Raw genomic sequence first — 14,482 nt, forward strand, 5'->3', positions numbered from 1 at the left:
AGGCGGACGAGATGCTCAGAACCACCTTCTCACAAAAATCTAATACAAATTGAACTAAACCAGATGAAAAAACACTTTGATGAAGGGATAAAGCTTGAATATTAGACGTATCACCCAAAGGAAAGCATAATGAGTCCAGTCAACTAGTCTTTCTCAAATGGGCACAAGCAAACAAAATGGAGAAAATAGGTACTTTGGGTAACTCTTTCTGGTGGATACCCTATCTAACCCTACATTACTCACCTGGTAAATATTTCCAAGTTCCAGACTGAATATGAAAAACTCAAAAAGCAATGCTGTGGACCGGTAGGTGGTGTAGTCAGACTCTGTGTCCCCTTCCTGAAGTGACCAGCGGAACTGCATATAGGAGCCACCCATGAGCGGGGACATCAGTTTCTTATCATTAGGCTGTCTGCACCCTCAGTCGCGGAGCCTATCACCAAACTCTAATAACCTGTGTGCAGACACCTAAAGTGGGAACCTTTTAGACAGGAAGAGAACTTTCCACCGAACAGGGAGATGGGAGGGTAGTGTGGAATCTGCAGTTAGATAAGAGTATCCACCAGAAAGAGAGTCACAAAAGGGAAGTAACTTGTCCTTCTAAACGCAGATACCTCCCTTTGTGAGCAGATACCAAGGCAGTACACCCTAAGCTGGAGGGTCTGTGAAATGCCTTTGCCTAAAAAAGTCATGCAGGACCTGAAAGGTAAAATTCTCACCCCAACAGTCCTGACTGTCAAAACAGTAGCACCGATGCCCATGTAGCAGCCGGGCAGAAATCTAGGAAAGTGACTCCGTCAAATATAGTGGAAGCAGCCTTGGCCCGGTGGAATGAGCCTCAGACCTACTGGAAAGTGCATCATAGTCAATACATAGAAGATCTTAATTCAGAGAACTATCCGACAGGAGGTGGTCTTTTTCTGCGTGCATTTCAATTCTATGCACCGGAGAACTCGACAAAGAGCTGACCATTCACAGTGTTAGTAAAATTTCAGTGCTCTTTTGGGTCCAAGCAATAAGCGTGTCTCTGCCTCTTTCGAGGCATGAGGTGGATTAAAGTATGTCAGAAGAGTGATGGCTTGATCACATCACCATCTGTAGGAATGCTGCTCGAGTCTAACTTGTTGTGTGGGCGGTTGTACCAGATGAACAAGTTACTTACCTTCGGTAACGATATATCTGTAAGAAACAGTAGTTAGTATTAGATTCCTTACCTTAGAATATCCCCAGGCGTCAGTCTGGTTCCGGAAACTTTTGCGTAGCAGTACCCCTGCGCGTCGGTAGGCGTCGTCTGCAGGCGTCCCCTGCGGCTCCGCGTCGTCGTGCGCCGTGATGACGTCGCTGGAGTATATAGACGCCGCCTCCGCGCGCTGACGTCAGTTCTTTGCACACAGCTTTTCCGCGCCAGAACACGCAGAGCCATGTGAGAACCAACACTGGTGCCATGTGAAACTAGAGCCCTGAAAGGGATGTCCTTAACCCTAGGTATCAGTTCGCAGAACAGGGAGGATGGGTGGGGCGGTAAGGAATCTAATACTAACTACTGTTTCTTACAGATATATCGTTACCGAAGGTAAGTAACTTGTTCATCTGAAAGAAACAGGTTAGTATTAGATTCCTTACCTTAGAATAGATACCCCAGCAATACCAACTCCGGTGGTGGGTCTGCGAACCAATACAACCTACACCAGAAAATCCTGGAGGACCGAACGGCCAAAGAAGCCGTCCCTCCGGACTTGACTGTCCAGGCAGTAATGCCTCGCAAAGGTGTGCAGCGAGGCCCACGTAGCCGCCTGGCAAATGTCCTGCAAAGGGACTCCCCGGCCCAGGGCGGTAGTAGCCGCCGTGGCCCGAGTGGAATGGGCCCTCAGCCCAACAGGAGGCTCCTTCCGAGCCAAAGAGTAGCATGCTTTGATGCACAGGACGACCCACCGAGAGATGGTTCGTTTCTGTACCGCCCTTCCCTTCTTCTCACCCACGTAGCCAACAAATAGTTGGTCATCCACCCGGAACTGGCGTGTGCGATCCATATAAAATGAAAGCGCACGTTTTGGGTCCAGACGATGGAGCCGCTCTTCATCTTTTGAAGGATGCGGAGGCGGGAAGAAGGAGGGCAAGGTGATGGACTGCCCGATGTGAAAAGCAGAAACTACTTTGGGCAGGAAAGAAGGTCTAGTTCTAAGAACCACCTTGTCAGGATGAACGGACAAGAAAGGAGGTTTCACAGAAAGAGCCTGGAGCTCACTCACTCTCCTGGCAGAGGTGATGGCAACCAGGAAGGCCGTCTTTAAAGTGAGAAGACGGAGAGGACAGGAATGAAGCGGCTCAAAGGGAGCGCACATCAAAAAAGTCAGAACCAGGTTCAAGTCCCACTGAGGCATCACGAACGGAACAGGTGGATACATGTGCGTGATGCCCTTCAAGAATCTCAGTACAACAGGGGACTTGAACAAAGATACAACAGGGGACTTGAACAAAGATGGCTGATCAGGTAGCCGTAAGAAGGCGGAAAGGGCAGAAAGGTAGCCCTTGATAGTGCCCAGAGCAGAGCCCTGCTGGGCAAGAGAGAGAAGAAAGAGGAGAACCTCGGAGAGAGGGGCAGAAAGGGGATCCACAGCCTTTGCTGTGCACCATGCCACAAATCTGTTCCACCGGCAGGCGTATACCGACTTTGTGGAGGGACGCCTGGCTGCCAGAATCACATCACAGACTTCAGGAGGCAAGTCAAATGGCCTCAACTGTCGCCGCTCAATCTCCAAGCATGGAGGTGGAGACTGGACGGGTTCGGGAGGAGGACCGTCCCCTGCTGCTGCGACAGAAGGTCCTCCTGAAGGGGCAGGCGGATCGAGGGACCGACTGACATGCTGAGTAGCTCGGGATACCAGTACCTTCGAGCCCAGTCCGGAGCCACAAGGATAACTTGAGCCCGGTCGCGCCTGATCTTCTTCAGCACTCTGGGCAGAAGTGGTATAGGCGGAAAGGCGTACAACAGACCGCAGCTCCACTCGCGCCGAAAGGCGTCGCCGAGCGAGTGCCGTCTTGGAAACTCCAACGCGCAAAACTGATGACATTGCGCGTTCTCTTCTGTGGCGAATAGATCTAACCAAGGCTCTCCCCATTGCAGAAAGAGGCCTTTCGCCACGTCCGAGTTCAGACGTCATTCGTGATCCACCGAGCACCGACGGCTGAGTTCGTCCGCCCTGGCGTTCAGAGAACCTGCCAGGTGTTGAACCGTCAGAGTCACGCCCTGACGTTCCAGCCATTGCCAGAGGCGCAGAGCCTCCTGGCAAAGGGTCCACGACCCCACTCCGCCCTGCTTGTTGCAGTACCACATGGCGGTGGTGTTGTCCGTGAACACCTGCACCACACTCCCGTTGACAAAGGGGAGGAATGCCTTCAGTGCTAGGCGAATCGCCCGCAGCTCCAACATGTTGATATGGAGCCGGGACTCCGCCGGAGACCAGATGCCTCTGATCTCCGCCTCTCCCAAGTGGCCTCCCCAGCCCCGGAGGGACGCGTCCGTCACAACTACGTGCTCCGGTTGGGGAAGGGAGAGGGATCTGCCCCTGACCCAATCGCGGTCCGTAAGCCACCACTGCAACTGTCTCGCAGTGCCCTCCGAGATCAGGACGTGGTCGGATAGGTTGCCCTGATGCTGGGCCCACTGAAACTTCAGGTCCCACTGCAGAGCCCGCATCCGCCACCTGGCGTGATGCACCAGAAGGATGCAGGAGGCCATCAGTCCCAGAAGCCGCAGCGTCAACCTGACCGAGACCCGGGATAACGGCTGAAAGATGGGAATCAAAGCCTGAATATCCCGGACCCGCCGTTCCGGAGGATAAACCCGAAACTGCGCCGAGTCGAGAACCGCTCCGATGAAAAGGAGCTTTTGAGAGGGGCACAGGTGTGATTTCGGCACGTTGATGGAAAACCCCAGCTCGTGCAGGAGGTCTGCCGTCATCTGGAGGTGGTGGACGACTGTCTGGGGCGAGCCCGCCTTCAACAACCAGTCGTCGAGGTAGGGGAAGACTGAAACCCCTAACCGGCGCAGATGAGCTGCGACCACCGCCATCACCTTCGTGAACACCCGTGGGGCGCTGGTAAGGCCGAATGGGAGCACGATAAACTGAAAGTGCTTTTGTCCTACCGTGAACCGCAGGTAACGCCGGTGGGCCGGCAGGACGGGGATGTGAAAATACGCATCCTGCAAGTCCAACGCTACCATCCAGTCTAGTGGGTCTAGAGCAGCCAAGACCTGATCCAACATCTTGAACTTCTCCTTCCGGAGGAAGCCGTTGACGTTCCGTAGATCCAAGATAGGACGCAGGCCCCCCTTGTCCTTCTTGGGTACCAGAAAGTAGTGGGAATAGCAACCACACCCTACTTCTGGCCCAGGAACGCGCTCGATGGCCCCCTTGGCCAAGAGGGCCGTAACTTCCTCCTGCAGAAGTGTCAAGTGGTCCCCCGACACACGGTGGTTCTGCGGTGGCATGGCTGGAGGAGTGCTCTCGAAGGGGAGGGAGTAGCCCCTTCTGACGAGCTGCAGCACCCACCTGTCCGATGTGATAATGCGCCAGCGGGAGTGGTGATGGCGAACCCTGCCACCCACTGGCGTCACATGGGCCTGAAAGCTCGGACTAGGAGGATTTGGAGGCTGCTGCGGGGGGAGGTGTGGCCTGACCTCGCCGCTATCCCCGACCGCCACCACGGCGGAATCCACGGCCGCCACCGCGTTGAGAAGTGTTCTGCGGTGCGTGGCTGGCAGCACGTGTGGGACCGCCCCTTCCGTGGCCACGAAAGGAGCGAAACGAACCCGTTTGCTGGCGCTGGGTCGAGAGACCCAAGGACTTGGCCGTGACCCTGGAGTCCTTGAAGCGCTCAAGCGCGTTGTCCGCTTTGTCGCCAAACAGGCGACGAATCGCCACCGTCGTGGACATCGCTCTGCCCAGCGAGTCGGTCGTATCAAGACCACACCTGATGGAATACCTCGCCGCGTCTCGGCCCTCAACCATAGCCTGGCCGAGCTTGTCCCGTACCTCCTGCGGGCATTGCGGCAGACACTCCGCGACCGTATCCCACAGAGAGTGGGTGTAGCGGCCCAAGAGGCATGCGGTATTGAAAGACTGCAGTCCCGCACTCAGGGACGAGAAGACCTTCTTGCCATACTGGTCGTACCTCTTAGATTCCCGGTCGGGCGGGGCCGACGGGAATGCGGATTGGGATGTTGAGGCCTGGATCACCAGACTCTCAGGGGTGGGATGGGTGGACAGGAACTTAGGGTCGTCCAGACACGGACGGTGGCGCCTGGCAACGTTCCTATCAACAGGCGAACCTGAAGCGGGCCTGGACCACGTGCCCAACAGAACGTCCGTCAAGGCTTCATTAAACGGCAGCAGAGGCTCCTGTGGGCATGACTGCGGTTTGAAGACCTCGGTGAGGATGTTAGGCTTCACTTTTGCGACGGGGAGCTCAAGGCTCAAGGCCTTGGCAGCCCTCATCAGCACCACAGAGTAGGCAGCCCCAGCCTCCGACGCCACAGTGGGAGGCGAGACACAACCAGGGTTAGGAGATTCGTCCAGACCACTGGCATCACCCAAGTCACCTGTCCAGTCCACGTCGTACTGACACTCGCGTGACAGAGGGTCCTCAGACCTCTCCCAACCCTCTCCATAATCTGCATCCTCACCATATTCTGAGTCAATGATGTAGACCGGCTCCTCTGGGTCAATGGGCCCCATCGGCGCCGGACTCGGCGTCGGACGACGCCGGTCCGACTCCGCGTCCGGAGTAGGAGAGGGAATGGGGGTGGCGCCGCCCGGAGCCGGCGCCGGAGCCCCGACGCCGGAGGAATCGGCGCCGGAGAGGCCGGTGGACCAGCCGGCGTCGACCCTGAAGGGCCCAGCGGCGTCGGGGCCGGAGCACCCGAACCGCTCGGGCCCCCGGACGGGACCACCGGGCCCGCAGGCGCCGTAGGCCCCGTCGGAGGAGACAGCGCCCTCATGGCCATGAGGAACTCCTCTATCTCCTCGCGCGACGCGCCTTGCCCAGGGACCGTCGGGTATGGAGCAGGCAGCGCCGGCGACCCACGCGGAGCCGCGGGGGTGGGGCCATCCGAACCCCCGGCCGCATCGCGCGAGCGTCGGGGGGGAGTCGGGGGTACGATGACGACGCCCCGACTTCTTGTGCCTCTTACCTGAGGAACCAGAGGAATGGTGACGACTTCCGGAGCGCTCGTGGTGGCTCCGCAACCGCTCCCTCGACCTCCGGCCGGACCGGGACCGCTCCTGACGCGGGGCCGACACCCGGAGCTCGAGTAGCTTGCGGGACCGCTCCCGTCTACCCTTACTCGTCAAGGCCCGGCAGTCGACGCAGGACTCCACGTCGGGGTCCGCGCCCAGGCACCGGAGGCAGAGTCGGTGGTGGTCCGTGACCGACATCGTGCGGTCACACCCGTCACAAGTCTTAAACCCGGGCATCCTATCGGCACCTTAGAGTTAGAAAGAATCAAAAAACTTTGGTCAAAAGACCGGAGTACTGCTCTTCGGATCTGCGCTAACTGCCGCGGAAAAAAGAAGAACTGACGTCAGCGCGCGGAGGCGGCGTCTATATACTCCAGCGACGTCATCACGGCGCACGATGCCGACGACGCGGAGCCGCAGGGGACACCTGCAGACGACGCCTACCGACGCGCAGGGGTACTGCTACGCAAAAGTTTCCGGATCCAGACTGACGCCTGGGGATATTCTAAGGTAAGGAATCTAATACTAACCTGTTTCTTTCAGATGCTGTTGATACTTCAAGCCCCTGAAACATTCCCAAAAAGGGCAAAACTTTTTGGGGGATCGTCGGACTACAGCCAAAACGCCAAAAGAGCTTTCCCTAAAGCAATCCTGGGCAGGGTCTGCCTTTTCATCTAACATGCAGAAGCTGTCAAAGGGCGTCTTCAGGAACACCTGGGCAACCCCAAGGTGGATCTCATCCATGCATGGCGTCAGAACACCACACTCATGCCCATAGCCCTTCTGTGGTGTCAAGGCGTAAGTGGAAAACACATCTGGCTGTATCCAGGGAATCTTGAATGGTTTGGTACAAAAAAGCTTGCAAATCTTCTGGGAAGTATGGGTGGGTATAGCGTATATGGAAGCAACTAGCCTTAGCTGACCACAAAGCAAGCCTGGCCAAGAAATACTGTTGTTTGCCAAAGGTTTCTATACGTTTTGATCTCCGACAGGAGGGATAGTCCGAAAGGCATTAGTGTGTGCTCTGCTGGTTGAGACTTGCACCACTACGCTCACAGGAGTGGGATGCTGGATTATGAAATCTGTTTTCCTGGGGCTGGTCTATGGCGACAAGCGGCTTGTTGGTTTACCAGGGCACTAAGGAATGGCTTAGTCCAAGTGCCCAACAGCGTGTCAGTCAGGGCCTTATTGAAGGGCAGGAGGGGTTCAGCCAGTGCTAGGACAGGCTTAAAGACAGGCTTAAAGACCTTCATAGTACATTAGTTTTTACCTCCATAATAAGGCGGTGGAGGTAAAAGTGTTGCCATTGCTAGTTCATAAGGGGGCTTAAGAGAGAGCCAACCCAGTATTGGGCAAGATGTCAAACCCATTGGCTTCTGGTAGATCCATGTACCAATTATCTTCATCATAAGGTGGGGGCAAACTGCTCCAACTCCTCCATTCTCATTTCCATATAGCTGGTTCTGGTTGGAGTCAGAGCCAAAAAGTTGATGTAGTGTCTGTGCACGGCTGCAGAGCAGTGGAATAGTGTCCAAGTTTGAATGGCTGAGTATTTGCTGTGCCAAATCAAGATCGGGGTTTGGTCTATGTCGGAGTCGAAATAAACTTGTCTTGGAGTCAGATACGACAATGGGTTGCAGTTCCTCTTCCAGCATCGACATTCAAGGGACTGAAGAAAGTCCATATACAAACAGCCTCCGTTGTAGTATGGGGTAACACATTCCCATCATCAGTATTGTCCTCTCCAGATGGTATCAGACTCTGATCAGTCTTAACCCAAAAGGTGCCAGGGCACCAAAGTAAAGCTCTGTGGAAGGAGTATCGTTCTGACAGAATTAGATTGAATGGAGTTCATGCACATCAATGTGGATAGCAGGAGGGACCTCAGTCGAGGCAGAGATGAGTTTTGCTCAGATTTAGACACTGAAATCAGTAAAGTGTCTTCCTCTGGGGCCGTTGATACTGATGTTGCAGTTGAAGGGACTTGTGCAGAATTTTGGCCGACGGCGGATGGATGCGAGCATCTTCAGCGGAGGGACTTGTGCAGAATTTTGGCCGACGGCGGATGGATGCGAGCATCATCAGCGGAGCACCACCCTTGGAGTGTGACTACAGGGGGGTCTCCCCTTGCCCGCCGCCAGTTCTAAACCGAAATAGGGGTAAACTCTTATTACTACAACTTGCTAGAGGAAATTCCTCGACACGGAAGGAACTTGTTGTAAGGTACCCGAGTATCTCAATTCGAGGTGAGAGCACCAGCACACTGGGACAGGTAGAGTCCTGAGGAAGGCCGGCGTGACCCTACACATGGGGCATACACTTACGGCCGAAACATGTTGACCACCTGGCAGTAAAGGAGGGGTGCTAGGAGCACATAGTATCTCCCAATCACCTCCATCCTTCACGTTTTTAATCCTGGCCAGAAGGTCCAGGAATAAAGTCTTAGACACAGCAACACTTCTGAGCTAGTTTTAACTCGCATTACACTGCACTTTCACTACCGTCGTTCCCAGTCACTGTAAAATTACTTTGTTTCTTTTTGTGTTGTATTGTCTTCCCCCTCCCTATTGCTCCACCCAGTGTGTAGCTACGCTGGGGTGTTTTGTAAGCAGCTTAATGATGAATCATGTCACACATTTGTGTGAGTGAGGGCAGTATTAGCACATACAGCACGTGCCATCATACAATATAAATGTATTTTATTACTCCCTACTCCTTCTGGTGTACTACGAATTAACAGGGGGTTCGGGGTAGGTGAGTCCATACCCTCACCCCTTCTTTTGTGTGTACTAACCCAACAGGAGACCTAGCAGATCCTTAGAGCCCAAAAGTGCACCTGAAAGAGCTGGAAGCATACCAAAGATATGTGGCATGACCTCTTTCCCACTGGGACTAAAAATGGGAGCAGCTGCTCAGTGAAATGGGAGCAAGATCGTGAGAGATGAGGATGTCTTCGTGCCTTTTCTGGAGAAGCACAGTGACAGGAAGAGGCAGAGTTCACCCTGGATCTCTAATGTTCCTTCTTGGATTTACCAGAAGACTTCGACTATGATGAAGCTCTACCGCGGGACTGACTTCGGAAAAAGAGACGGAAGCAAGTCTGCACTCTCAACTTCGACCTGGAACAGGAACTGCAAGAAGCCTTGTTGTGCTTTACCACGTAGATCTTCACGTTCTTGGATGGTTTTTGGATTCATGTGGGCACAGCTGTGGATATCCTTGGAGTAGTGGGTCGAACCCAAGTATAAGAGGTACACCTGGTGGAAATCAGTCAGAGATATGTTTGTGACAACCCTTACCAGGTTTATACCCTGTAGTTTAAGGGGGCGACACGTTACTTTGCACACAGAACATTTTTATTTAAAATGTCACCACACTATGAAGGAGTTTAGCTCTGGATCAACATCTGTAGTCGCAGAGAGAAAGGAACTTATGTCAGCGCACCAGGTGACACTTGTATGTGACTGTGCTTGCCACTTTTGGAGCAGAATGGAGTCAAAGCAGAGTCACATGAAGTTGCTTTCCGGCAAACACTCGCACTGCTTTTTTAATTTTACGGATCCAGTATTGAACCTGGGGATAGTCACAAGGTGAGTATCTGTGGCTCGAAGTATCCATCAGAAAAAAACATTCAGTAACCCGTTTACTAATGGTGTGGTGGACGTATGTTTTGAAAGCCTTACTATGGTCGCATTCATATGAATGAAGTCTAAGAAAAAATGGAGCGTGTAAAACAAAAAAAGGTATAAAATACAAGCAGTTGTTGCTTGAAGAAACTTAGACTTTGCAAATCTCAACATAATGAGCCACCAAAAAACAAAAAAGGACTGCAATTCTGTTGTTCTGGACTATACACAGAAAAAATCTAACGCAAGGAAATAATAAACTAAACCCCATCTCTATTATTATTATTATTATTCTTATGGGTAGTGTATGGCTGCCAAACGGTTGCTGCTAAGATGGGATTCAGACAACACAAGAACTTAGTAATCTAATCAATATGTATTGTACTTAATCAGCAGAATTTAAATACCATCCAATCTCAATTCCTCGCTCAGAAAAAAACACCATGTGCACCCTGGTATTTGTACATATTAATGCAAATATAAATGGCATGCTTTCCTAATTTTTGTAGTTTACCTTTTCTGCACAAAAGACTGACATCTTTAGTATAATTATATAAAGATGGATATCAAACTGACTGAGAATGGAAAACATTACTTATCTGTAAAAATCGAACTGAGCTTTTAGTGTTGTAGACTCAGCTGCATTATGCCAAGGACAATGATCTTCATTGCTCCTACAAGGGCATATTAAGTACAGCTCTTCTCACTTCTGCTGCAAACTACTTACATGTATGGCAATCAATAGCAGGACGAAAATGGTAGAGTTCCACAGAGAACTTGCTTGCAATAAAAGGGGATTTTTAGGGAAGTTGCTCACTAGCAGAACAAAAGACAGGTTTAAATAGAAAATTATTCTCCGTTTTTTTTTTTTAGAAGGTGGTAAAGGGTGCATCAGAGCATCTGACCATCTGAATGGGATTTGGTCACTTATCCCCCAGAAGTAGGAATTGTGCCTTGGAAAGGTCCACAAACGGTCAGTTCTGACTCGTACACCTTTGAAGGGAAATTAGAAAGTCCCAAATGAGCCGATGGATCTCAGGTTCAATAAATAGCCGGATGCCAATTCAGGAGTCTGTATACATGCGGCATCCCACGTTAGTTGTTGCAAGCTGTCTAAGCTGTTGGATCAGGGAACCATGCAGATGTTGGAAAGGGCCAGAGCAATGCAGATCCCTGTAGAACTCAGCTGTCTCAAAGCCAAGCACACTCTTTCAGAGAGGTACCAGAAGTGTATTTCTGATTAACATTTCCTGGATTTCCTTTTATCCCACCTATTTTTAATCCAATGCCTTAGGAGTTGTATAGATCACAGAGTCACATATTTTAAATTCTTTTTTTTACTTGCTTCCTGTTTACATGATGCTGTGTCAGGGAATTAGGATTATAAGAATCAACCATATCAATTTAGCTAGTTTTCTTGTTCTTGCAGACTTGTGATAATCTCTTGGAAACATTCAGGAGAATACTAACACCGCAGTGCAGTAGGAATTGGATTGTCAGATCAACATAGAACTCACATTTCATAAACATAGACCTAGCAATGAGACTATTTGAAGATGTTTAGTCTCTGTGAGCAGTTTTAAATTTGGTTATATATCTATTTTAAGTTAACTGTCACAGAAGAAACTATAATGTGAAGAAGCAATCAATTACACTCCCAAATTACATGTGTTAAGGCATATATAATTAATACCACAGCTTTTATATACTTTAAAATGTCATGCTGAACTGTTTTATCGGACACATGCCTCTCTTGAAATATCCAAGTGCTTTTCTGCAAAGTGCATTGCTTGATCATGGTTTCCTAATGCAGTGTAGGTGTTTCCTAAACTCCAACATGCTCTGCCTTCACCAAGCCTGTAATATAAAAAAAAAAGAATAATAATACCAAACTCATTAAAGACAAAAAATGGCGGAGTTTGGCACAACACAACAAGAAGTATAACAACTAAATAGGACTCCTACAATACTTCTGGGGAACTGTGAAGAAAAAAGCTAGGGGAACAAATAAAATAAATTTGACAGATTTTGCAAGTTTGTTTTCAGGATGACAGGCCCATAGTCAATCTAATTTTAACCACCAAACATTTTCTAGAAGAAATAAAACCTTTAAAAGATCCCATTCTTTCCAGCTCTGTGTATTTTGAAAGCACTTAACATTAACATGATGGTTCCTTTCAAATTCATCAGTAGGATATTAACGCACTTAATGACAACTCAAAAACAATTAATAATATCCCATTGGTCGAACTGTATTCTATCAATGGCCGCCCGTGACAAAGCATCTGCGACAGTTTATCACTTCTTTTAAACTGCATCAAAATCAAAATGAGACATGTTGCTGTATATGATGTTTAGACGTGATGGTTATCTGGGGGATTTTGGCAATAACAACTGTAAACAATTCAGAAGATTATAGTGACCCTCGACAGCCAATCCACTTCCCCACCTATTCCGGGAATATTATCACATTAACTGGTGCGATTTAATTGAAGGACAGCAGAAATTATGGAATACTTTAATACATCATCAACTAGATAAAAGAGGGTATACATCGAAAGAGTTAATAGCTTCTTGCAGTGTGAAGTCAATACAAATACATTTATTATTTGTTTGTCGAAGTGGAAAGCCACTTATGACCACGGTGAACGGATGGCAAAAATTACTAACGGATTGTTATTACTTATTACAATTTGTGTTTCCCACTCAAAACGTTTTACACCACGTGTTGAGGAAAAAAGACCGAAAATGGAAGACACTGTAGGAAAGGATGAAGCATATTAAAGACCGTATGTACAAAGGCACTGAAAATTTACTAAGTCCCATATCCTTTAGCGACCTTACAAAGGAACTTCACAATGCTAAAAAGGTACTGCAAAATCAAAAATGTATCCGAAGTGCGGGATTGTGCCTGTGTTGCATTACTATTTTTGACAGTCAAAAGGACTAAAGACTTTGTTACTCAAAACTCTAACTCAGACAATGCAATCTGCTAGAGCCATGCGCTGGCAAAGCAAATAGGTCTTGCTTTGGAAAGGTCTAAACATGGCGGCCAAATTGCTTCCCCAAAAATTGTCAAATAAAAAATATAATTGTGTAAAATCTTATGACAATAGTAAGGGTATTTCCCAGGCATAGAAGCCCTTTTATTTTTCATACACATCACAACAAAATATGAATCTTAATGGCATAAAGAAAAGGTAATGTTGGTTTGGAATGCACTTTAAACACGACAATATGACAGAAAAAATAAATACACACTCAAGCATCAGCAAAGCTATATGTGGGGCTTTGAAAATTTGTTCAGCATATTTTTTTCACCTGTTGAAACATTTTGTAAAAGAATGTAAATCTCTGCAGCCGTGCAGACACTACACCAACATTTTGGCTCCGACTTCACTAGAACCAGCCATATGGAGATTATTTATAGTGTCTTGTAAAATATTATGATACTTGTGTTAACATTTGAAGGCAAGGCTCATTTTTGTACGGATTATTTTAAAACGTTGGAGACATGCTATGATTGACAGACTGAGTATGAAACAAAATCCAATTAATTTGAAGACTGACAAAAAAATTAATTACAGAATTTAAAAAAACATTACATTGAGACTAATATGCTGCTGTGTAAATATTTTTCATAACGTGTGGAATACAGTGCAAAATATAATACACAATATTTAAACACACATTAAATATATTTATATATATAGTACTTTGTACACCACATGCTACCCTTCCAGGCACTGGCAAAGCCAAGTGTTATCCATGCATAAAAATTATTTCCTTTACAGCTTGACTGGAGACAGCAGTCTTGCACAAGTGGACCCCGCAGCTATTTTTCTTTGTACGCTAACTACCAACCACTGATTACTCTATCTACTCATTAGGGCACTCATGTACAAAGATTGCATTTGCAAGAGGTGGTTGCAAATTGTGCACTAACTTTCTACAAATATAATCTGATTTTGTGTACCGACCGATGTACAAACAGGTCTGTTCAGAAACATCTGCATGATGTTTCAGCTAATTCCTCCACTTACGTATATTTGTCTACCAAGCAAATAATTTCCTTTGTGGTCCAACTCCCATGTGGTTTTCCTTTGGTCTGCATTCTGCCTCGTAAGACTTTTTGGGCTCTGGGTGAAATGTTAAGCTTTGGCAGCAAGTTTGTTATCTTCTACTATGGACTCGCCAACCAAAATAGCTTCCATCTCCAAGGGGACTAGCTCCTTGGGGCTACTTTAGCAACAAGGACAATGGGCTTGTGCCACATTTCACTTACTGCGAGAACGCAAAAGACACACAATTGATGGAAGGAATGTAGAACAAATCAAAACATTCACCCCCAGTCAAGAGATCTGGGTAAATCCATCTTTCTTTTGCTCACCATGCCACCCCAGTTTAGACCTGGCCATATGCACATCAGTCTTGACTCTGTGCCTCTATGGGAACAGTCCAGCCCGAGCTGCCAAGCCAGGTCCTCCCTGGACCGGAAACAAGCATCATAGGACCAGTTTCTAGGTTTCACCACTCATCAGCAAGGATAACTAGAATCCAATGGCATAGTGAGCCTGGGACCGACGTCTGGGCATATACGGCACACTTATGGCGAGT

The 14,482-nt window shown here is 48.8% G+C and overlaps 1 protein-coding gene across 4 annotated transcripts in view; it reads right to left on the reverse strand.

The window, feature by feature from the left end:
• The window catches only part of GPSM2 (G protein signaling modulator 2), a 409,855-nt gene that overhangs the window by 125,529 nt on the left and 269,844 nt on the right, over nt 1-14,482 (reverse strand). For all 4 annotated transcript variants that reach the window (XM_078668278.1, XM_078668286.1, XM_078668295.1 and 1 more), the window contains one exon: nt 11,614-11,722. In XM_078668278.1, the coding sequence (XP_078524404.1) occupies nt 11,614-11,722 (109 nt within the window). The remainder of the gene's footprint in view (nt 1-11,613; nt 11,723-14,482) is intronic.

Source organism: Lissotriton helveticus, chromosome 1_2 (assembly GCF_964261635.1).
Source record: "Lissotriton helveticus chromosome 1_2, aLisHel1.1, whole genome shotgun sequence".
Lineage (NCBI taxonomy): Eukaryota > Metazoa > Chordata > Amphibia > Caudata > Salamandridae > Lissotriton > Lissotriton helveticus.